Source organism: Suricata suricatta, chromosome 11 (genome assembly GCF_006229205.1).
Source record: "Suricata suricatta isolate VVHF042 chromosome 11, meerkat_22Aug2017_6uvM2_HiC, whole genome shotgun sequence".
Taxonomy (NCBI): domain Eukaryota; kingdom Metazoa; phylum Chordata; class Mammalia; order Carnivora; family Herpestidae; genus Suricata; species Suricata suricatta.
In genome coordinates this window covers 27,460,338-27,483,518 of record NC_043710.1, presented here as the reverse complement: position 1 = coordinate 27,483,518, position 23,181 = coordinate 27,460,338, and the positions used below count along the sequence as shown (strand labels likewise).

Here is a 23,181-nt window from a genome sequence, read left to right as displayed (position 1 = left end):
ATCATAATAGAATAGAACTGACTTGGCTGCTGGCTTTCTCCTTCCAAACCCTAAGTAACCTTGTAGTGAACTTTTATTTTGAGGTGATTTGAGTTTCCAGTCCTTGCAGCCCAAAAAAAGTCACAGAAGGTGTCTATATGTTTTTAATATTTAAAGGAAACAACTTAAAATATATCAGAAGATTACAGGTAAGCCACTGCAAGTCAGCTCAATGGTTTTGATAGTGTAGCAACATCCCCTTCCCAAGTGAAAATTGTTTATATTAATCCTTCAAAGAAGGTAGTAGACTCCTTCTAGGGGTGTGGACATGGGAGGGGTGGATCTCTCTAGGGAGGTGGGTTTTTCTTTTTAATTTTTTATTTATTTTTGAGAGAGAGAGAGAGACAGCTTGAACAGAGGAGGGTCAGAGAGAGGGGGAGACACAGAATCTGAACACAGGCTCCAGGTTCTGAGCTGTCAGCACAGAACCCGACGCGGGGCTTGAACCCACGAACCGCGAGATCATGACCCGAGCAGAAGCTGGACACTCAACCGACTGAGCCACCCAGGAGCCCCTAGGGAGGTGGTTCTTGTCTGGCTGCACATTCAAATCCCCTGGAAAGCTTAACAGTCCTTCCTTGGCATCACCCCCAGAATTTCAGATGATAGTTTTAGAACCCTCCCCACCCCCAGATTTTAGTAGTTAGGGTTGAGAACCACTAATCTAGAGACTAATGGTATGTTAGTCTGGACCCGGAGAGAACTGAATGTTTTCCTGGTGAATCTTTATTCCAGTTAGTTGAGTATCTTAAGGGTTGTGGTTTTTTTTCTCCTAAAATGAATCCTAATCTTAGGACTTTTATTTGTATGTGTGTATTTAAGAAAAACTACCCAATATGCCAGTTTGTGAATGGCTTGAGGGTGCTGTATTGCACTCAGCCTTCAACACTTTAGGAATAATTGTCCGGTGTGATCTATTTAGAAGTTTTGTTTGAAAGCACTAACTTCACTTATTCTTGCTTTGTTCTAGTTATTTAAATTTAATGAGTTTTATGGGCTACAGGTAGGAGACTTGATTATTGCCTTCATTTGGTTTAAGACATACATGACTTATGCTCAGTCTTAAAGCATCTTTACAAATGAACAGTTAATCACATAGCTTTTATTTTTTAACACTAGGCCCAAAAACTATTTTTAAAATTAATTTATTATTTTTGAGAAAGAGAGAGTCAGAGGAGGGGAGGGGCAGAGAGATAGAGAGAGAAGGAGGGAGAATCTCAAGCTGACAGCACAGAGCCTCATGTTGGGCTTGAGCTCACCAACTGTGAGATCATGACCTGAGCCAGATCCAGAGTCAGATGCTTAGCCAACTGAGCCACCCAAGGGCCTTGGCCCCAAAACTACTTCTATTCACATAGTTTGCTACAAGGTGAGAAAAGCATGGTTTTCTTGGAGCAGTCACTAGTCCAGCGCCAAGGTAAGCATGGCCCCCACTACCCGTGATGGAGGGAGATGAGGCTCTAAAACAAGCTTGTCTTAGCATGAATTAAAAAAAAAAAATAATTTATTGTCAATTTAGCTCACATACAGTGTAGTCTTGGCTTCAGGAGTAGATTCCCATGATTCAGCACTTACAAACAACATCCAGTGCTCATCCCAACAAGCGCCCTCAATGCCCATCACCCATCAACGCCCCACCCCCATCAATCCTCAGGTTTCTCTGTAGTTAAGAGTCTCTTGTGGTTTGCCTTCCTCTCTGTAACTTATTTTCCCTTCCCTTCCCCTATGGTCTTGTTAAGTTTCTCAAATTCCACATTTGAGTGAAAGCATGATATTTGTCTTTCTCTGACAGACTTTCACTTAGCATAATACTCTCCAGTTCCATTCAGGTTGTTGCAAATGGCAAGATATTTTTTCCATTGCCAAGTAGTATTCCACTGTATCTATGTAGATATAAATACCACATTTTCTTTATCCATTCAAGCATGATATTTTTTCCTTCTAGAACACAGTTTAAAAACTGCTCCAAGGGCTTACTGTTGTTTCTATACCTACACCAAGCAGAACCCTCATGGAAACTATTTGTCCCCTGCCTGGTGTCTTTACAGGGCTGAAGTCTCGCTCTTTCTATCGACAAAGTAAAAGAGAGGACCCCAAAATCAAAATGAGTCTGTGCCATTAAACTGAGGCTTGACTATCTAGGTTGTGAGCCTGGCCTTTTTTTTTTTTAACAGCCAAAATTAGAGTAAAATAATAAATTATGTGCAACTAAAAAACATGATGTTAATGTTTATATTTGAAAACCTGGGCGGGGAAGGCTTTGAATGCGGTTGTGAATAAGCGGCCTATCGTTTTCTTTCACTTGACAGACTCCGTGCCAACTCTACCACGCGTTCCTCTCCCGCCTCACACTCTCGCAGAGGCGCCCGCCTTTCCGTACGGAAACATGGCGCCGCCCTGCGCGGGGCGGGCACCTCCAGGACCCGAGCCACCGCCCACTGCGCCCCCTCCGCAGATACAGAGCCTACCTCTCGCATCTTCGGACGGAAATGTGGCGCCTCCCAGATTGGACTACCTCCCATTAAGTACCCTGGGATGGGACAGGGCCGCGCCTCCCGCCTTTCCGTACGGAAATATGGCGCCGCCCTACGTGGGGCGGGCACCTCCTGGCTAAAAGGCTGCCTCCCCCTTCCAGACGCTTGAGGAGCGGCCGCCCTGGCCGCTACCCATCGGAGCCGGGCAGGGAGGACCGCCCGCAGCGTGGCGAGGGATGCGGCCTCGGAAGGGCAGAGGCTGAAGCGTCCCGTGTTCGCCGCTCATTGCTCCGCGCCGCCTCCGGTCTCATTCCCGGCCCCGGCGGCAGGAGGGAGCACGCCGACTCCGCGGCAGGTGAGGGACGCGGACGCGGAGGCTGGCAGCCCCGCGGAGCCCGCACGGCAGGCGTGAGGTAGAAACCACAGGCATTTCTTCGCCTCCTCCGGGCAGGTCGGGTGGCGACGGAGAGGCAGGGACGGCTGCGGGTTGCGGCGTAGGACGGCCTTTGTCCCACCCCCCCCCGAGGCCGTGCTCCGAGCGCACCCCGCTTCCATCGCTTGCTGCCGGCCCGCCACTCCCTCGCCGGCCCGAACTTGTTTACAACGGAATATGGACGCTGAGAGTGAGTGACACTGGGTGGCAGAGGAAGCGGTTCCCGGCCTCGGTGGACAGAGCCCCTTTACTTTGCTGAAAGACCCTTTCTGCTGGGGAGTCTCTTGTGGCAGCTTGGGCCCGGCAAGGAGCTCGGGTAGAAGGTCTCTAGGGCAAAGGCGAGGATCCTCCTGCCCTCGGTTCCCTTTTGAGGCGGAGCAGGAGTTAGTGATTGTTGAATGAATGAGCACGCTGTAAGCAATAAATGGTTCCTTGCTGCATCCTGTAGCCCTATAAATATAGCTACCATTTGTGGAACGCTTGTAGTGTGCCAGCTGCTGTTATGCATCTTCTGTCGTCTAATCTTCCTCTAAATCGAAGAAGTAGGTAGCTGCATTTTACAGATGAGGAAACTGAAGTTCCACAGCTAGTAAAGAGCCAAAACTGGAACCTAAGTATGTCGGAGGCCAACGCCCATCCTTCCCACACATGCTGACATCACAGAGATGACACAGCTATCAACAAATACTTAGTGGGTATCTGTTGGGAAGATATACAGATGGAGCATATGTGGGAAATATGGTTGGTCTTGGGCATTAAGAAGTTAAAAATCTAGGTGAAGAGTTTTGTAGTTGTTGTTTTTTTTAATTAGCAGTTTTACAGTTTCGCTCCAACTGATCTTTCCTCTCATCACCTGCCACTTGTTCTTCTGTTTATTTTCTTTCTTTTTTTTTTTAATTTTTTAATTTATTTTTGAGACAGAGAGAGACAGAGCATGGGGGGGGGCAGAGAGAGAAGAAGACACAGAACCGGAAGCAGGCTCCAGGCTCCGAGCTAACTGTCAGCACAGAGCCTGACGCGGGGCTCGAACCCACGAGCGTGAGATCTGACCTGAGCCGAAGTCAGAGGCTTAACCCACTGAGCCACCCAGGCGCCCCTCTTCTGTTTATTTTCGTGCACCTTCGTATGTGCCCTTTGAGTGAGATGCCCGTCCCCCTTTTACTTCCTCTCCCACTCCAGACATTTTTTTATTGGGTGAACGCCTGCTCTTTTATAGGGTGACAGCTCAAATGTCACCTTTTCCGGGAAGGTTATCCCAACTCTTTACAGGTAGAATTAGTTTTTCCTTCTGCTATGTTCCCTTAGTAGTTTCATCATGCCGGCATGGCTTGAGTTTCACTGTTTCCTTGCAAGCATGTCTTCTCCTCCAGACCTATTTAAACAAGTATATTTTGAACTGGATCTAAGGCAATGGTGCTCGCCAGATGCGCAGCACCTCGTCCCAGGAGAGTTCAGAAAAAGGTGCAAACACTGTGGGGAAGTGTCCTAGAGGAGTAGGACTTGAGCTGAATCTTAAAAGGATGGGGTTAGTTTACTGAGCTGAGTGTTAGAGACCCAGAAAGCTGCCTTCCTCCTCAGTGCAGAATGAGTTACTTCATCCTTTCTGAGCTCATTCTCAGCCTGTGAAGAGGATAAAATTAGAAGTTTGTTTGTCCTTTCTCACAGAATATGCTGGCAGTGTTATCTTTTGGATCTTGGAGCATTTCCAGAGCCTGATAGGATTTAGGACAGAGGAGATGGTGTCTGGAGTGGGATGTTGGAAGGTAAGGGACAATTGTATTAAAGAAATTTTCATATTAATAATGCAGGCCTAAAAAAATAATACAGGCCTGGAAATGTCAATTTCAGTAACTTCATTCTATTTAATGGAGGGATCTGAAATTTGAGATAATTATATCAACTGATTCTTCACTGTCTAATGGGCAAAAGAGAGTTGCCAGACCTTTTGGAAGCTGTCAACATTTCCTTTGATCCCTGGATTACCCTCCAGGTGTATAATAAAGTCTAATTAGCGTTTATGAAAATGTTTTGTGATCTCCAAGTGCTGATGGTACAAATGCTAATTATTTGCAGTATTCTTGTGAATGCAGAAACATTATGTCTGTCTTCTCCCTTAATTAGGAACACCTTAGGAAGAGAGAACTCTAGGAAAAAAACTTGGGGAGAAAAAAAACTTGACAAAAATTTTTACAGTAAAAAGAGGCTACTAATCCAGGCCTAAACTGGCCCAAGCCCACATGTTAAGTATTATTCCTGTTGTAACCGGCAACTAAAAAAATTAAAACCCCACCCAACCCCATACATTGTGGTTGTTTGCAGCTTCCTACTTTCCATCTTTTCCTGCTGACTGACAAGAAGTTAATGAAAATATTTGCCCCACACATACTTCTTAAATGCTTCATAAGAGTCTTCCTTCTTTGTGTCATCCCCAGGTATCTTATCCACATACCAGGATCAGAGAACCAGCTCCATGGCCCAGGGTATTCCACTGGAAACCCCGGTTAAAGGCATGATTTCCAAAGGCTTTGCCTGTCAGCTCTCAGGAAAGAAAGAATTGAAGAATTAAATTACTCTGATCAAAATAGAAGCAGGCAGTTTTTAGTGTTATCTTCCGACCGTGTAAGGTTCTGGTTTCTTTTGACTTAAGAGAGGGACAAAAATACTCAAACTTGTCTCTTGTTCTGAGGTACAGGTCCATAAATTTGACACATTACAAGTGTCATTTTACAGCTATCTGTGTAATCATTGAGGTAGAATATGAAAGCTGGATAAGATCTTTGCAAGCCCCCTCATTAGAACACATGAGTTGAAATGGAAACTCAAAGAGAATAAATGATTTGCCCAGAGTCACACTGCCAGTTAGTGACAGAGCTAGAACATTTTGGTTCACTTTTTTTTTTTCTTTCCTAGGAAACTGAGTAAACTTAATTGAGGATGTCTGAAAACCCTGATAAGCCCACTATAAATGAAGCAGGAAAATCAAAATCAAATGATTCTGAACAAGGCCTTGAAGATGTGGAAGGTTCTGGTGAAGCTTTACAGAAAAATATAAAGTCGGGCTCTCCCAGCACCCAAAGAATGCAAAGACCTCACTGTAAGCAAATTTAACTTTGGTTATAAGCAATATTATCATTGCTTTTCAGATGATATTTTGATTAGGCTTCCTTATACTTGTGACCCTGAGCTGGGTTCTAATAATATGGGAACATTGCCAATAATCAGTGTTTAAGCAAACAACAGTTTCTCATCTGACAGCCTAGTCACTTGTGGGTTTTTAATTGCCTGAGCAATTAAAGTTTTAGAATAATGTCCAGAATATTAAAAAAAGGTTTTTTTTTATGTTTATTTTTGAGAGACACAGAGCATGAGGAGGTGTGTAGAGAGAGGGAGACAGAATCCGAAGCAGGCTCCAGGCTCCAAGCTGTCAGCACCGAGCCCGACGCGGAGCTCGAACTTACAAACTGTGAGACCATGACCTGAGCCGAAGTCACACGCTTAACTAACCGACTGAGCCACCCAGGTGCCTCAGTGTCCAGAATATTTCTGTCTTCCTCCAGTCTCAGTGACATTCCACTTTCTCTGAATTGCTCTGAGAACTAGGAGGGTGGAGTGCAAATTGTAGCTTTAATTAGAAAAGCATTTGAAAAGTCTGAGGCAGGTTCCAGCCAGGACTGTGCTCGTGCAGGCTAAAAAGGAAGGTTTTGAATGTGAGGCCACCACACCCTAACTTCCCTGCCTGGGGGCTTAGTTCCCACGAGGTTGAGGGGATTCAATTTGCCGAATGTTTGGTGAAGTCATTTCAGATCCCTGACTGGGAGCGGGCCTCACTGATGAAAGGGTGGCAGTTTCCACAAGTGTTCCCAGCAGGTGCCCCAGCTCATGTCCTTTATTAAGAATACTTAAGCTTTTTGAAGTGGGTCCAAAAAATGAGCGTTTTAAGAGGGAGTGTCATAGTCTAAGAATGTCAGTGCTGATGTTATCTCTTTATAAAGTGTAGATGATGGGTAGTTCTGCATATTTGAAAGAAGTATGAACATTTTTTGGGTTTGAGGTGTGTTTCTTTTAAAATGTTCAAAGCCCTTCTCAGGTAATTTATTAGTTCACATAATATTCTTTTCTTTTCATTTTTATTTTATTGTTTTTTTTAATTAAGTTTAATTACTTAACGTGGGGCTTGAACTCCCCACTCAGAGAACAAGAGTGACATGCTCTGCAGACTGAGCCAGCCAGGTGTCCCTCAACATAGTATTCTCTTAGCAAACATCAGTAGGCCCATTTTATTGTGGTTTAGTATCACATAGATTTTGATAGGTATACTGCTAGGTTTATCCCAGCACCCAAAGTGTACAAAGACCACTCACTGTAAGCAAATACGACCTTTGGTCCTATTGGTCTCCAATATGTGTAGTTAGAAAGCTTCTGTTTTCCCATTTTTATTTATTTTTTATTTTTTACTTTTTATTTATTTGTTTTTAAGATTTTATTTTTAAGTAATCTCTACACTCAGCGTGGGGCTCGAACTCAACTCTGAGATCAAGAGTCACATGCTCTACTGACTGAGCCAGCCAGACTTCCCTGTTTTTCTCATTTTTAAAATGAGGAAAGGGGTACCTGGGTGGCTCAGTCGGTTAAAATGAGGAAAATACACTGATCTTTTAGATGGCTGTAAGAGTAAATGAATTCACGTAAAGCACATGGAACAATGCTTGGCACCTAATAAATGCTCAGTAAATATTGTTAATACTACTAGCATGTCATCTGTTGCATTTAAAGATACCAGAACTGATTGCAGTAATATGGATGCGTATGGCCAACATGATGATGGTTTTATCACCTACAGTTTCCGATAAAGGAGGATCTTTGGTTTAGATCTTTAGTCATTCTTTAATTGATGGCTTTGCCTTTGGCATCCTGTCAGTCTAATGGCTTGACTCCAAATTAATATCAAGCCAACACTAGACTACATTCATTATCTTTGACTGTATGTAGTTTTGTCCTGAAGGCCAGAGTACTTACCCTGAGACCCATGATCAAGTGTTAGGGGAATCCAGGAACAGCCAAAAAACTTTATCAACATTTGTGTGCATATGCATTTTTCTAAGAAGAAGGTTATGGAAGATTTCATTAAGTTCTCATAGAACTCCATACTAAAACAGGATATAAAAGCAGTGCCCTAAAATAGTTCTCTGGCTTCCTTGCTCTTTTTCCTTGTAATAATAGGTAGGCACAGGGCTGTGGTAAATCGCAGGCCCCACAGTCTGAGGACCATATCAAGAGGCATCACTTTAATAACTCTAAAATCACTTCTGGAGGAGCGTCTGGGTGGCTCAGTCAGTTGAGCATCCGACTACAGCTCAGGTCATGATCTCATGGTTGGTGGGTTTGAGCCCCATGTCAGGCTCTATGCTGACAGCTCAGAGCCTGGAGCCTGCTTCGGATTCTGTGTCTCCCTCTCTCTCCTCCCTGTTCACACTCTGTCTCTCAAAAATAAACATTAAAAAAATAATTTTTAAAAAGATCACTTCTGGAATTCCACAAATTAAAATGTAAATAGCAAAAAAACTTCAGTCTTGCAAGTTATAATAGAGTAATATTTAAGGTAGAATTGCGATTGGTAACAGTGATATTGTGATTAGTAATAAGAAATATATTTGGTCTTTGTCCAGTTTCTGGCAAAGAGCTCCTGTCTTTTGTTATGTTAATGAGGTGACTTTTGGAAAGCACCTAGGTAACCTAATGATGGGGGGGTGGTTGCCCGGGACTCAGGCCTGTGATTAAAGGGTTTGAACTTGCAGTCCCATCCCCAGCGTGGGGAGAGGGAAGTTGGAGGCTGGCTCAGTTGCCCCTGGCCAGTGATTTAATCAATCGTCGATTATGAAGCCTCCATAAAAACCCAAAAAGACTGTGTTCGGTTGGTGAATACACGGTGGGTGGCACTGGGAGAGTGGCGTGCGCCCTGAGAGCAAGGAAGCTCTGCACCCTCTCCCCGAACTCTGCCCTTAAGCTTCTCTCCATCTGGCTGCTCCTGAGTTCTGTCTTTTTATACTAAACCAATAATCTGGTAAGTAAAATGTTTCTCTGAGTTCTGTGAGCCACTCTAGCAAATCAAACCCAAGGAGGGAGTCGTTGGAACCTCTGGTCTGTGGCACCCGTGATTGCCTGGACTGGCAGCGAGGGCAGTTTTGTAGAACTGAGCCCAACCTGTGGGATCTGACAGTATCACCAGGTAGATAGTGTCAAAACTCAGTTGAATTGTAGGACACCCAGCTGGTAGTGTGGGGAAAACCCCTCACCTCGCCCCTGCACACATTGGGATTTGGGTGCAGAACCTTTAGTAAGTGATACAGAATATTGAAGAAGGAGAAGTGGCAGCCTTGTAGGAATTGGTTGGCACTAGTCCAGGGTGGTGCTTCGATTCTAAAAGATAATCTGTTCTATAAACATAGAGATCCTAAGAGTAAGAGTAAAGATCAGTCAGCTGCAACTTAATGTCTCCTCTGAGATTCTCTACTACCATATACTTCTCTGCTCACAAAGCCTCTTCTGTTCTGATGTTTAATCACCTTTTGACCAGTAAAAGATGCTGTATTCAGATGGAAAACTTCACATTGTTATCCCAGTTAATATTTGCCACTTAGCATTTTGGTTTATTAAATCAGGTCTTTGTGAGTTTAATTAGTAGATCCCAGTCATCCTTAGATAAACGGATGGCACTAAATTCTTAAATCTTTTTTAAGTCTATTTATTTAAGTACTCTCCACACCCAGTGTGGGGCTTGAACTCACAACCCTGAGCCAGCCAGCCGCCCCTAAGTTCTTATATTTAAAAAAAAATGTTTATTTTTGTGAGAGAGAGCGAGCAAGCAGGGGAGGGGCAGAAAGAGAGGGAAACACAGTTTCCCAAGCAGGCTCCAAGCTATGAGTTGTCAGCACAGAGCCTGAAATGGGGCTCAAACTCACAAGCAGTAAAATTGTGACCTTAGCTGAAGTCCAATGTTTGACTGAGCCACCCAGGTGCCCCTAAGTTCTTATATTTTTAAAGCTCATGACTAGACTTTGAGTTCTAGTGTCTCTGTGTTCAGTCAGTCAGTTAGTCAATATTTCTTGAATGCAGGGCGCCCGGGTGGCTCACTTGGCTCTTGATTTCAGCTCAGGTCATGATCCCAGCATGGTGAGATCGAGGCCCGCATCAGAGCCCTGTATCAAGTTCCGTGCTGGGCAGCACTGGGCATGGAGCCTGCTTAAGATTCTGTCTCTCTATGCCCTTCCCCCACTTGCGTGTGTGTGTGTGTGTGTGTGTGTGTGCGCGCGCGCGTGTGTGCGCGTGCGCGCGTGCTCTCTCTCTCTCTCTCTCTCAACAACAATATTTTTTTCTATTGAATGCATATTATATATCAGGGATCCAGTGTGAGTCAGGCCTACAAGGTCTCTGCTCAGGGAGCTCGCAATGTAGTGAGGAAGACAAAATAACAAACATTTTCCACAATGCAGTAAGGTCTGTGGATAAACTTCACCTTTGCTTCACTATGCTCCTTCTATAGTAGTTTTGGGTGACATTTGCTATCTGCCCTCCATAAATGTCCAACCACTTGTCTGACTAGAAGGGTGTCCCTAGAGTGTATGGACTTCTCAGATTACAGAACAACTCAGTAAGGAAAGGTAGAGTATGACCATTCTAAAATAGGTTTGCATTTTATTTAGAGTCTCTTCCCCAACTTCCCAAAGGGCATGTTTAACTTAGTTTGGTTTTCAGTTTCTCTAACAGGGTATCAGTGCACAAATGCTATAATGAAATCAGCAGCAGTTTTAGCTTTATATCTCAAAGTAAAATAAATTCCAGGGTAAAATGGACCTTACCATTTTTTTATGACTCTTATTACAACTCTTCACAGATTGTCTTCACAAGTTGAAGTGAAACCATGTTGTCCACTGAATTGCATCTTTGAGTTCTCATGAAATTGGTAAATTTGAGAATTCTTAAAACAAAACAAAAAAATTCTACCCACAACCCTGTAGTTAGTATGCAGTGAACAGTTCCTGCATATGTAGACCTGTAACCTGTCCGTATCTTATCTTAGAATTATAGCTTTTATCTTTTCTGGTCAGGTACCCTTCATTAATATTAATAAGTTTAATAAGATTTTAAGTAGTCTCTAACTTGGACAACTCTGTAAACTTTCTTCTTCCTAGTGTCATGTTCTCAGCACTTGGTACAAGCCCTTTTGTCCCAAGTGTGCCCAAAAACCTGCCCTCCATAAATGTCCAACCACTTGTCTGACTCACGTATAATTTGGAAGAGTTTCATCTTCCATAGAACATTCCTTCAGTCTTACTATTTTCTTTTTAGTATGGCTGTGAAGATTTAAATGACTTGTTAAAGGTCACATTCAAGAGTCTAGAGGGAGCTGAAGTTCTTCCTGACTTCCTCTGCCCATTGTGTTTTATGACTAGGTAGCATACAAACACTATGTATTTATCACTACCCAAATGCCCCAAATTGTTGAACAATAATAAATTTACTGTGAAAACTTTGTGTTTTTCTATTATTTTCATAAATTTCAGGTGATTTGACATTTGCAAGTTTTTGCAAAAGTTTTTATAACCAAACTCGGAAGCCCTGGTGATGGGCTTTTTTTTTTTTAATGTTTATTTATTTTTGAGAGAGAGAGGGATTACTAGTGGGGAAGAGGCAGAGAGAGGAGGACAGAGGATCCAAAGAGGGCTCTGGGCTGATAGCAGTGAGCCCAATGCAAGGCTCAAACTCATGAACAGTGATATGACCTGAGGTGAGGTCAGATGCTCAACCGACTGAGCCACTCCCACAGCCCTTCTGAATCTCTTTTTAAGAGATAAGAACTTGGCATGCCTCGCTGTCTCAGTTGGTGGAGCACGTTACTCATGATTTCATGGTTGTGAGTTTGAGCCCCACTTTTGGCATAACAATTACTTTAAAAAAAAATCTTAAAAGGTCTAAGAACTGGATGCAGTTTAATAACTCCTGATGCTTGATGTTGATATACCACAGTAAAAGTTTCATTTTCTGAAACATGGTAACAGAAAATATTAACTTGACTTTATTATATATTGAATTTAATAGTGTCTATATACAGCAAATTCCTGCTAAATGCCTTTGAATTTTTTTCAGTTCATTAAAAAAATTTTTTTAATGTTGATTTATTTTTGAGATAGAGAACATGATCAGGGGAGGGGGCAGAGAAGGAAAGAGAATCTGCACAGTGCAGAGCCTAATGCGGGGCTCAGACTCACAAACTGTGAGATTATGACTGAGCTGAAGTCTGAAGCTTAACTGGCTGAGCCACTCAGGTGTCCCTGAAATTTTTTAAGTTTATTTATTTATTTATTTTATAATGTTTTTTATTTGTTTATTTTTGAGAGAGAGAGAGAGGGAGACACAGACTCTGAAGACAGGCTCCAGGCTCTGAGCTAGCTGTCAGCACAGAGCCCGACTTGGGGCTCAAACCCACGAACCATGAGATCATGACCTGAGCTGAAGCCAGACGCTTAACTGACTGAGCCACCCAGGCGCCCCAGTTTGTTTATTTTTTAAGAGAGAGCACAAGCAGAGGAGGAACAGAGAGGGTAAAAGAGAGAATCCAAGTAGGCTCTATACCACCAGCGTAGAGCTCAGTGCAAGGCTTGAACTCATGAACTGTGTGATCCTGACCTGAGTTGAAACCAGGAGTCTGATGGTCAACTGAGTGAGCCCTCAAGCTCCCTGCTTTTGAATTTTAATCAATTTTATTGAGGTTGAATTTATAATAAAATTTCATTTTAAGTGTATAATTGGAGTTCTTCCAAATGCATTAACAGTTGTGTCACTACTACCACAGTCTGCCCCCTGACAGTGAATCTTTCCTGCCATCTTCTGGCCTTTGGCAGCCAGTTACTTTCTATCACTATAATTTTGTCCTTTTTATGATTTCAAATAAATGGAATCATACTGCATATAGTCTTTTATCTGACTCTTTAACTTGGGATAATACTTTTAAGATTCATCTGTATTTTTGCATGTGTCAGTAGTTTATTCCTTTGTTATTGCTGAGTAGTATTCCATTGTATGGTTATACTATTTGTTCTGCAGTTGATTGACATTTGGATTAGTTCTAGGTTTTGACTGTTACGAAGAATGCTGCTGTTAACACTTGAGTACAGCTCTTCACAGGGCCATAGGTTTTCAGTTTTCTTGTGTGAAGGTCTAAGAGTGGGATTTCTGGGTCATGTGGTGAGTGTATGTTTTACTCTAGAAGAAACCAAGAGATTATTTTCCAGAGTGACTGTACCATTTTTTATTTCCACCATTAATGAGAGTTCCAGGTGCTCCACCTCTCTGTTATTGATATGATCAGTCTCTTTCATTTTGGCCATTCTAGTACGTATGTAGTGGTATCTCAGTGTGGGTTTTTTTTTTTAATTTGTTTATTTTTGAGAGACACAGAGTATGAGCAGGGGAGGAGCAGAGAGAGAGAGGGAGACAGAGAATCTGAATCAGGCTCCAGGCTCTGAGCTGTCAGCACAGAGCCTGATTGTGGGGCTTGAACTCAAGAACTGTGAGATCATGACCCAAGCTGTCAGACGCTTAATTGACTGTGCCACCTGGGCACTCCTCAATGTAGTTTTAATTTGCATTTCCTGGATTATTAAAGGAAAAACCTACAGAACCCAGTCCTTCCTCCTGTGTTTTTTCTCCTGGGTGTCTCTTTTAGTACTCACCTCGAGTATATTATTTCTGGCCACCAAATGTGTGGGGTCATTTTCCCCCACTAAGCAATTTTCTGTGATACTGGCTTGGTATCCTGTAATTCAGCTAAATTCTGACTCTGTTTATCCAGACGTAACATCAGAACTCACAGGTGAAGGGCTTAGTCCCACAAGAATAGCCCCCCATCCTTCCCTTTGGACACTAGTCACAAATCTAGGTTGTCACCTGTGCTTCTGACCAAACAGTTATAAATTGGAGATTCCAGTGTCCCTTCTATGGATTCTGTTAATTTGCTAGAGTGGCTCACAGAACTCAGTAAAACACTAATGTATACCAGTTTATTAAAATATAAATATAGGTGAACAGCTAGATGAAGAAATATATAGGGTGAGGTCTGGGAGGGTCCTGAGTGCAGGAGCTTTGGACTCTATGGAGTTGGGGTGCATCACCCTCCTGGTGTGGATGTGTTGGACAACCTGGAAGCTCTCTGAACGCCTTACTTTTGGGACTTTATGGAGTCTTCCTCATGCAGGCATGATCAATTATTAACTCAATTTTCAGCCCTAATTACCTCTCTGGAGGATAGAGCTGAGAGTTCCAACCTTCTAATCATGGCGTGGTCTTTCTAGTGACCAGCCCCCATGCAAAAGCCGTCCAAGAGCTCAGAATCACCCCAGGAGAACAAAATAGGCTGCTAGTGCTTATCAGTTAAAAAGGGTTTTAGGAGCCCAGTGATAGGGAGTAGTAAAAATGTTAAACAAGAGATTCACCTGGTGTTCTTATCACTTAGGAAATTACAAAGGTTTTAGGAGTGTTGTGCCAGGACCAGGGGCAAAGACCAATGTACATATTTTCGGTTATCCCCCACTGATGACGAATGATGTTGAGCATCTGTTCTTGGCCTACTAGCCACTTGTATATCTGTCTACTTGGGAGAAATGTCCAGATTTTTTGTCTACTTTTTACTGGTTGTCTACTATTATAAGAGTTCTTTCTATATTCCAGATATAAGTCCTTTATCAGATATGTGTTTTGCATATATTTTCTCCTATCTGACATGCCTTTTCATATTCCTAATAGGAGTCTTACACAGAACAAAAGTTTTAAATTTTGGTAAAGCACAATTTATCAATTTTTTTTCTCTTTTATATATTGTTTTTTGTATCATCCTCTAAGAAATTTTGCCTAACTGAAGGTAAAGATTTCACCTGTGCTTTCTCCTAGAAATTTTGTAGGTTTAGCTCTTGTATTTAGGTCTGTGGTCCATTTTGAGTTTGTTTTTACTTATGGTGTGCCGTAGGGGTTGAGGGTCATTCTTCGACATACAGATAACTAATTGTTCCAGCGCCATTTAATTAAACGAATCTTGCTTACTGACCACCTGTACGTGTATGTGTGTATGTGTGTTATCAGTCTATTTCTGGGTCCTCCGTTCACCGGCTCTGTAAATCTGTCGTCGTGTCAGATTCTTCACTTGTAGCAGCTTTATAATAAGTCTCAAAATTAGTTAAGTCCTGCAACTTTATTCTTTTTTCAAAATAGTTTCCACTTATCTAGGCCCTGTGCGTTTCCATGTAAATTTGAGAATCAGTTTGGCATTTGTTTTTCAGTTTATTTTATTTTGAGAGAGACAGCAAGAGGGGAGAGAATCCCAAGCAGGCTCACACTGTTAGCACAGAGCCAGGTGTGGGGCTTGAACTCATGAACTGTGAGATCATGACCTGAACTGATTTCGAGAGTTGGTTGTTTAACCGACTGAGCCACCTAGGAGCCCCTCAGTTTGGTATTTATAACAAAAAAGCCTGTTGGGATTTTGACTGGGATTGTATTTTATCAATAAATCAATTTGGCAGAAATTGACAACTTAATAATGCTGAGAATTCCTGTCTGGGCTTTGATTTTTTATATATTCATTATATTTTACCAATATCCATGAAGCAATTTTTATTTATTTATTTATTTATTTAGTGTTTTTATTAATATCCTTTGGAAATGCAGAGAAGGATTTTTGTTGAGTGTTCCCAACTTCCCCTTATGTGACTGGATAAAGATTTTTACCAAACAGGGTATGACCACCTCTTAGATTTGGTTCCTTTTTTTTTTTTTTTTGGTGAAGCAAAAGAAAAACGTAAAGAGGAAGGAAACTAAATTTTTACTAACCTAAGATCTTCATTAATTGTTAAATCCTGTGCAAACTAGTGACATTTATCTCATTTTAAGTCCAGATCTTAGTACCATCACAGAAAATTAATATAGTCCTCTTCCAGGTCAGTGCTTTTCAAATTGTGGTTATAAAACATTCTTATTATCCTATACAGAGTAGTGGTTTTAGTGTTCTTTGAATAGCATTGGTGCCCTGCACTACTTGATGAAATTTTAATTTGGGAAGATTCATTCTTGGCACATTATTAGTGGTGGAGCAAAATATAAACTGCTGATGGGAGCAAATAAGGAAATCCTAAATCTGGCGTCTCCTTTTTTTAAATTTAGGGTAGACAGAAAGCAAAGGGATCAGCGTATTGGGAAATTTGATAGTCTGTGACTTTAAAAGTTTGTCTCTGTTTAATTTAATCATTTTCACTGACCTGTCTTAAGTAAAAAGTCCCGAAATTTTGAGAATTGGAAGTGGTCTGGCTTTTAAGACTCCAGGTTAAAAGAAAAATGAAATAGGTGAAAGTCTGTTGTTTGAAATCACCAGAATACTTTTGTAAATAGAGGCATAGCTTAAGTTATTAGCTGGTACCAGAACCACTACCTTCTCCTTACTTTAATAGAAATTTTAACCTAGAGAAGCAAACCTCTTACACTGGGTTTTGTTACAGCTAGTCCTCCTCGATTTGTGACAGTAGAAGAACTTCTAGAGACAGCGAAAGGAGTTGCTAACATGGCTCTAGCCCATGAAATTGTAGTAAATGGAGACTTTCGGATTAAACCAGTTGAATTACCAGAAGACAGGTAAGGCGGTTACTGAGTTACCCTGTTTAGTGGAACTCTGCCATTTCCCAGTCCTGGAAAGGTCTTCTCTACTTGATGTCAGCATATTCAAATGTGTTTTTCCTTTTGTATGTTGTTGCTAAAAGAAATGTCTAGACTCAGAATTACTAGCGTTTGAAAGTTGATCTCAGGACTACTGCTCCTAAATAAAAGGTCTCAGAAATCTTTCATGTCAGCTTCTCCCTAGGACCTGCTGTCCTATCTTGTGTTTTCATTGTATTGCTTCAATCATTTCTTGTAACTATCATCATCATACTATAGTTGTTGGTTTACTAGTGCTCTTCACCAGATTGTAAACTCTACGAAGACAAGGACTATGCATTATTCTCTATATATCCCTAGCACCTGGCACATATTATATCAAATCTAAAACTCTGTTGATTGTAAGGTGTGCCTTTTAAAATGTATTGTCATAAGAAAAATCATTGCCCATTATAATTGTAAAAGTGCTGTCATATGGGACACCTAGGTGGTTCAGTTGGTTGAGCGTCCAACTCTTGATTTTTGACTCAGGTCATGATCTGTTGGTCATGAAATCAAGCCCTGAGTTGGGGTCTGCACCAACATTGGGGAGCCAGCTTGGGATTCTCTCCTTCTCCCCTCACTCTACCCTCCCCCGCTCACGTGTGTGCGCACGCGTTCTCTCTCTCTAAAAATAAACTTAAAAAAAAGTGCCATGATAAACATTGGGATTCTGTTAACCAAGGAGGAGGAATGGCTGCTAGGTTGCCAAAACTAATCTGTCGCCCACAGGAGTCTTCTAAATATGACTTTACAGGAATTTCGTATATGTTCTGCAGAGAGTACTTTTTCACATTAATAATGAAGAATTACCTGTTTTGCTCTTACAATATAAAAACTTTTTTTTTTAAGATTTTAAGTAATTTGTGTATCTAACATGGGGCTCGAACTCCCAACCCTAAGATCATGCTCTACCAACTGAGCCAGCCAGGTGCCCTTAAAGACCGGTTTTAATGAGATGTTATATGTTAGTTGTTACAGGTACCTAATTAAACAATTGTTTCATACATCATATAGGAATAGGATATTTTCTAGAAATAAAGTCCTTCAGCCTATATACATGCTGAGGTATCATAAACTACTTAATCATAAATATTTTAAGAAACTTGCTGGTATCAGGGAAAATTAAGAAAACAGTATGTTTTTTGTCGTATGACCCCTTTTATGCTATTAATGGATCTGATGTCATCTGTGAAATTAGTTAAAAGTTATTCTGTCCAATGAGGTACTTACTGAAATAAATCACTAAACAAAAAAATAACATATGTGATTGGTGTAAGTGTATCTGAGAAGTCTTTCCTTCATCCAAATTATTTTTAAAGTTTCTCACCCTAAACCCATAGAATTTATGCTTTCAAAAGTGATTTGTACCTCAAATATTTTGATTTTGCTTTCTTTTTTCTTTTTCTTTTTTTTCTTTTTTCATTTGTTCCCAGCTTGGAGAAGAGAGTAAAGGATATTGTACATAAAGCTTTTTGGGACTGCTTGAGTGTCCAGCTAAGCGAAGACCCCCCAACATACGACCATGCCATCAAACTTGTCGGAGAAATCAAAGAGGTGAGATGGAGGGCAAATTGTGGTGCTTTCCTGCGTGTTAGCAGTAGTCAGCCTGCTGTGTCATTCACTGCGCCAGAAGACTTTAAAGAAACCAAATGATTGAGAAGTTAACATGCCTGCCGAATTGTGGATCGAGACTTTTTTTGGCCTAATGCCCTTTTAAAAATTTCAAACAAGCTATGATAACGCAGAGGCTTTACTTTTGTAAGTGAAGGTTTATATTTTTAAAACAATTATTTAAAGAAAACAAAAGTTATTTGAACAAATACAAGTGATTTATAAACATTTTAATAGGCGTGGATATGTTCAATTTATAATGGCCAAAAAGTGACTCAGTCTGTGGGATAGAGAAGGTATTAAGTGGAAGTTAAGACTCTTTTTGCAAATACCTTTAGCAGGAGTTAAAAGAAAAAAATGTATCAGTGGAAACTGGCATCTGTATTTGGCTCAGAGGCTCATGTTAATTACTGTCTTTTTTTTCCTCACTTTTAACAGCTTGTTCACCTTTTATCCTATTGATTGCTACCTAGACCTTAAACAGGAGCTTAAACAGCTAGTCTAAATGATTTGCAAACAGGGGTACCTGGCTGGCCTCGTCAGTAGAACATGTAACTCTTTTGATGTCAGAGTTGTGAGTTTGAGCCTGGGGTTGGGCTTAGCACTTACTTAACTTGCTTACTTAAATAAATAAATAAATGAGGGGCACCTGGGTGGCTCAGTTGGTTACTCATCCAACTTCGGCTCAGGTCATGATCTCATGGTTTATGGCTTCAAGCTCCACATCTGGCTCTGTACTGACAGATCAGTGCCTGGAGCCTGCTTCGAATTCTGTGTCTCTCTGTCTGCCACTCCTCTACTTGTGCACGCGCTCTCACTTGCACGCTCTCAAAAATGAATAAATATTAAAATAAATAAGTAATTTGAAAACATGTTTTTCTATAGATTCATTAAGTAAGAGGTTAAAATGTTTTAAGTAGCAATTGTATTATAGTATTACAGTAACTAATGATAAGCCCTTATTTGGGTAATTGTAAATTCCTCTGTGTATAACGAAAAATTATGTCTAAGAAACTTTGATTAAACTTGGCTGTGCTTTCTTGTAGACTCTCTTATCTTTCTTGCTGCCTGGTCACAGTAGACTGAGAAACCAGATAATGGAAGTCTTGGATCTGGATCTGATCAAGCAAGAAGCAGAGAACGGGGCCTTAGACATTTCCAAGCTGGCAGAATTCATTATTGGAATGATGGGGACGGTGTGTGCGCCTGCAAGAGATGAGGAAGTTAAGAAACTGAAGGACATTAAGGAAATAGTGCCCCTTTTCAGGTATGGGGATTGTATTAATCACCTTCAGTGCACGTACGATAAGAGCCTGTTTTCAAATTTAGACTTTGAGTGTAGATACCCAAGAATTTTCAAAAAGCCAACATCTTTTTTTAATATAGAAAAGTAGAAAGAAGGGAAAAAAATCACCTACAGTTTTACCACCCAAAGGCAAAATCACTCTTAATCATGTTGATAATTAAAAAAAAATTTTTTTTTTTTTTTTACTTTGAGAGAGACAGAGCTTGATCAGGGGAGGAGCAGAGAGACAATTTCAAGCAGGCTCCATGCTGTCAACAAGGAGCCCAGTACAGGGCTCGATTCCATGAACTGTGAGATTATCACCTGAGCCAAAACGAAGAGTTGGACACTTAACCAACTTAGCTGCCCAGGCACTTCTATTATTTTTTAAAACTCTCCAAAAGTATTTTCAATGGCTGCAAAATCTTCGTTTGCATAGATATAGTTAACTATTACTAAATTAAGATGGACAATTAGATTACCTATAATTATTTACTGTTTAATCCTGCCATGAACATCCGGTATATAAAAATTTTCTGTATTTTATTTCCTAACTATAAATTCTTAAAGTGGGATTACTGTATCAGAGGATAGGAATAGTTTTAAGACTCTCTCATTGCATGTTATCAAGTTGCTTTCCAAAACTTGCTTCCATTTTTAGCTTCCTTTATACCATTATATCAGTATTTGGTACCTATAAAAATGCTGACCCATGAAGTTACCTCAGGGTTCAGAAAGCATTGAAAAGACCCCCTAAGAAGGGGTGCTTGGCTGACTCAGTGGTAGAGCATGACTCTTAATCTCAGGGTCCTGAGTTCAAGCCCCACAATGGGTGTGGAGATTACTTAAATATAAAATCTAACAAAAAAAGACTTAAAAATTGCTTTGTTTATTCATTCAACAAACTCTTGTTGAGCACTTCTTATGTGCTGGGCATGGTGCTAGACTTTAGAAATAGTAAGAGCTAATTTGGTCAAGTTAAGGGAGGAGTTTCCTAGGAAGTGAGACCTCTGGGGAAAACAGCTTGCAGCAAACTCAACCTAAATGCCAATTCCTACTGGGAAGAGAAGGGAGCAGCGAACCTGGCAAGTGGGAGTCCATACACTGTGGAAAGGAGGCAGCTGATTATGGCCGTGAAGGATGTGGGTCCACATTGTCAGATCCTTTGATTTTTTTTTTTTTCAGGAGAAGCTGGAAAAGGAGGTTTTTAAAAACACTTTGTGAGCACGTTTGTGGGTTACTCTATGTGTATGTGGCCAGCAGATGGCAGTTTCCAGCAGTCTCCTCTGCAGCAGGTGGATTTGGGGAACCCCTAGGAGTGCTCAGGAGAGGCAGAATGTCCCCCAAGAAGTGGGCTGTCCCATTTGGGAGGGAAGGGACCCTGAATTATTTCTTAGACTGTGTGTCCTTTCTGCACATAATAAACTCACCCACATGTGCAGTAACTGTATCATACAGTTCAGTCAGTCCCAGAGGATGTCGGGACTCAGGACATTGACCCTGTTCCTCCTTGCATGTAGGGCCACAGCCAAGCCCGTACTTTGGGTTCTCAAGCACCTTCTGCAGGTAGGCCACTCAGCAGTTTCCTGCCTGTGGAGAGAATAGCCATAGTGTGTGACCTGCAGGATTGAAGGCAACCTTAGCATTGGGTCAGGTCTGCCCACTGTGTACATTCAGAATGTGAACTTGCAGTTCTGCCACCAAAACTAGAACAGAAAACATGCCCTGAAACTAAAAGCCTGGGGCAAGAGGAAAGGAGAAAGGAGAGAGTTCTCTTTCGTTCTTTCCTAGGAAAGTGGATTAATGTATGTGGGAGTGGAGACCTGGGTGGTCAGCTCTCTGCCCTTGACCTTTGGGTCCTAGCTGTCCTTCATCTGTGGTTGCCAGGAGGGCTGACCCAACGCCAAGGAGTGGGTCCCCAGGCAGTGGGGGAGCTGTGTTTGCTTGAGGGTAAGGGGTGTGTTGTGGGGATACAGGCAGCTTAAAAATCTGCAATCTTTTCAATACATTATTTAGATTTTTATGTTTTCTTAATGTGCACTTTCATGATTTTTTGAACTTACTGCCCTTTCTGAAATGAAAAGCCTCTCTCAGCTCCCCTCTTTTCTCTAAAACAGTGCTTGCTTTACAAGTGCCTTGTTCTAAATCCTTTTCTCTCTTTTCTCTCAGGGCAATTTTTTCAGTGTTGGACCTAATGAAAGTGGACATGGCGAACTTTGCTGTCACTAGCATCAGGCCACATCTCATGCAGCAGTCAGTTGACTACGAAAGGAAGAAGTTTCAGCAGCTTTTGGAGAAACAACCAAGTACGTCTTTTGCTTTGTGTGCCCTTTCATTGTCTGTTTTTTCCATTCCAGTTCCATGGCTTTTTGCAAAATGATACTATTTTCAAGACAAAACTAAAATTTAGTGTGAGACCATTCTAATTTGAAGACTAAAAAGCACAAGACTTTGGACCTGGAAAGAAAACTTAATTGACAAGCAAGAGAAATAGAAGTAAGATATAAGAATAGAAATGTAAAAGAATCAAGTCGTAAATTAAATGTTTTTTTAAATCTTTTTCTTTTTTTTAACATTTATTCATTTTTGAGAGACAGAGACAGAGCGTGAGTTGGGGAAGGGCAGGGAGAGGGAGACACAGAATCCAAAGCAGGCTCCAGGCTCTGAGCTGTCAGGACAGAACCCTGAGCAGGGCTCAGGGCTCAAACTCACAAACCTTGATATCATATCCTGAGCCAAAGTTGTATGCTTGACTGACTGAGCCACCCAGATGCCCCAAAATGGGTTTTTTATGAAAACAGTTTGAGGTAAATCGTATGCTTGGCCATGATTTTTAAAACATTACATACTCCTTGTGATTATTTTACTTTCTCCTCCTTCTAAGGCACATGAAGACATTTTAGTTTGCCTCTGTTCTATATGCAGAAAATCGTTCTTGTTTTATACCCACAAGATCATTTTTATAAGCCTCTCAGATGACTACAGGAAAACAGCACTATAGAACCCAAATTTGTGTTGCCTTTCAAGGGTGCTTTTTTTGGTCTCTGCATTGGCAGCTGATGTTCCAATTAAATTGCAGTCTTTGGATCCTATTTATGCATGTATTTTTTAAGTTTATGTATTTTGAGAGAGCAAGGAGAGGGATAGAGAGAGAGGAAGAAAGAGAATCCCAAGCAGGCTCTGCATTGTCAGAACAGAACCCAAAGCAGGGCTCAGTCTCAACAAGCCATGAGATCACAACCTGAGCCGAAATCAGTAGTCGGATGCTTAACCAACTAAGCCACCCAGACACCCCAGGATCCAGTTTATTATGAGTCCTCTTTAGCCTCTAACTTTGGTGGTCCCAAGATGAAAACGGCAGCCTCTGGGTAGATTGTGTTGCCTGACCAGAATAGTTAACGCAGTGCCCAGAGCAGGTCTTTTCTAGCTGCAGGCAGAGAAGGCCGAGATTGTTCAGGGGGGGTCAGGAAAGAGCAGAGTGGAAGAAGCAATACCAGAGGAAGATTGGCTGATGTTTACTACGTATTAGGCCTGTACCGAGGATGCGTGTGCATTATCATATATAACCCTCAGCAGTAAGCCTAGGAGTGAACCGCTATTTT

The 23,181-nt window shown here is 41.4% G+C and overlaps 1 protein-coding gene across 4 annotated transcripts in view; it reads left to right on the top strand.

Moving 5' to 3' along the window:
• Positions 1-2,534: 2,534 nt before the first annotated feature.
• TCP11L1 (t-complex 11 like 1) overlaps positions 2,535-23,181 on the top strand; it is a 34,838-nt gene continuing 14,191 nt past the window's right edge. Inside the window, exons 1-7 of one of the 4 annotated variants that reach the window (XM_029957516.1) lie at positions 2,535-2,868; positions 4,612-4,709; positions 5,857-6,040; positions 16,488-16,620; positions 18,117-18,237; positions 19,341-19,561; positions 21,749-21,885. In XM_029957516.1, the coding sequence (XP_029813376.1) occupies positions 5,881-6,040; positions 16,488-16,620; positions 18,117-18,237; positions 19,341-19,561; positions 21,749-21,885 (772 nt within the window). In that variant the 5' untranslated portion in view covers positions 2,535-2,868; positions 4,612-4,709; positions 5,857-5,880. Of the gene's footprint in view, positions 2,869-3,115; positions 3,137-4,611; positions 4,710-5,856; positions 6,041-16,487; positions 16,621-18,116; positions 18,238-19,340; positions 19,562-21,748; positions 21,886-23,181 lie in introns of those variants that run through there. The other 3 variants (XM_029957515.1, XM_029957517.1, XM_029957518.1) reach the window with 3 other exon arrangements.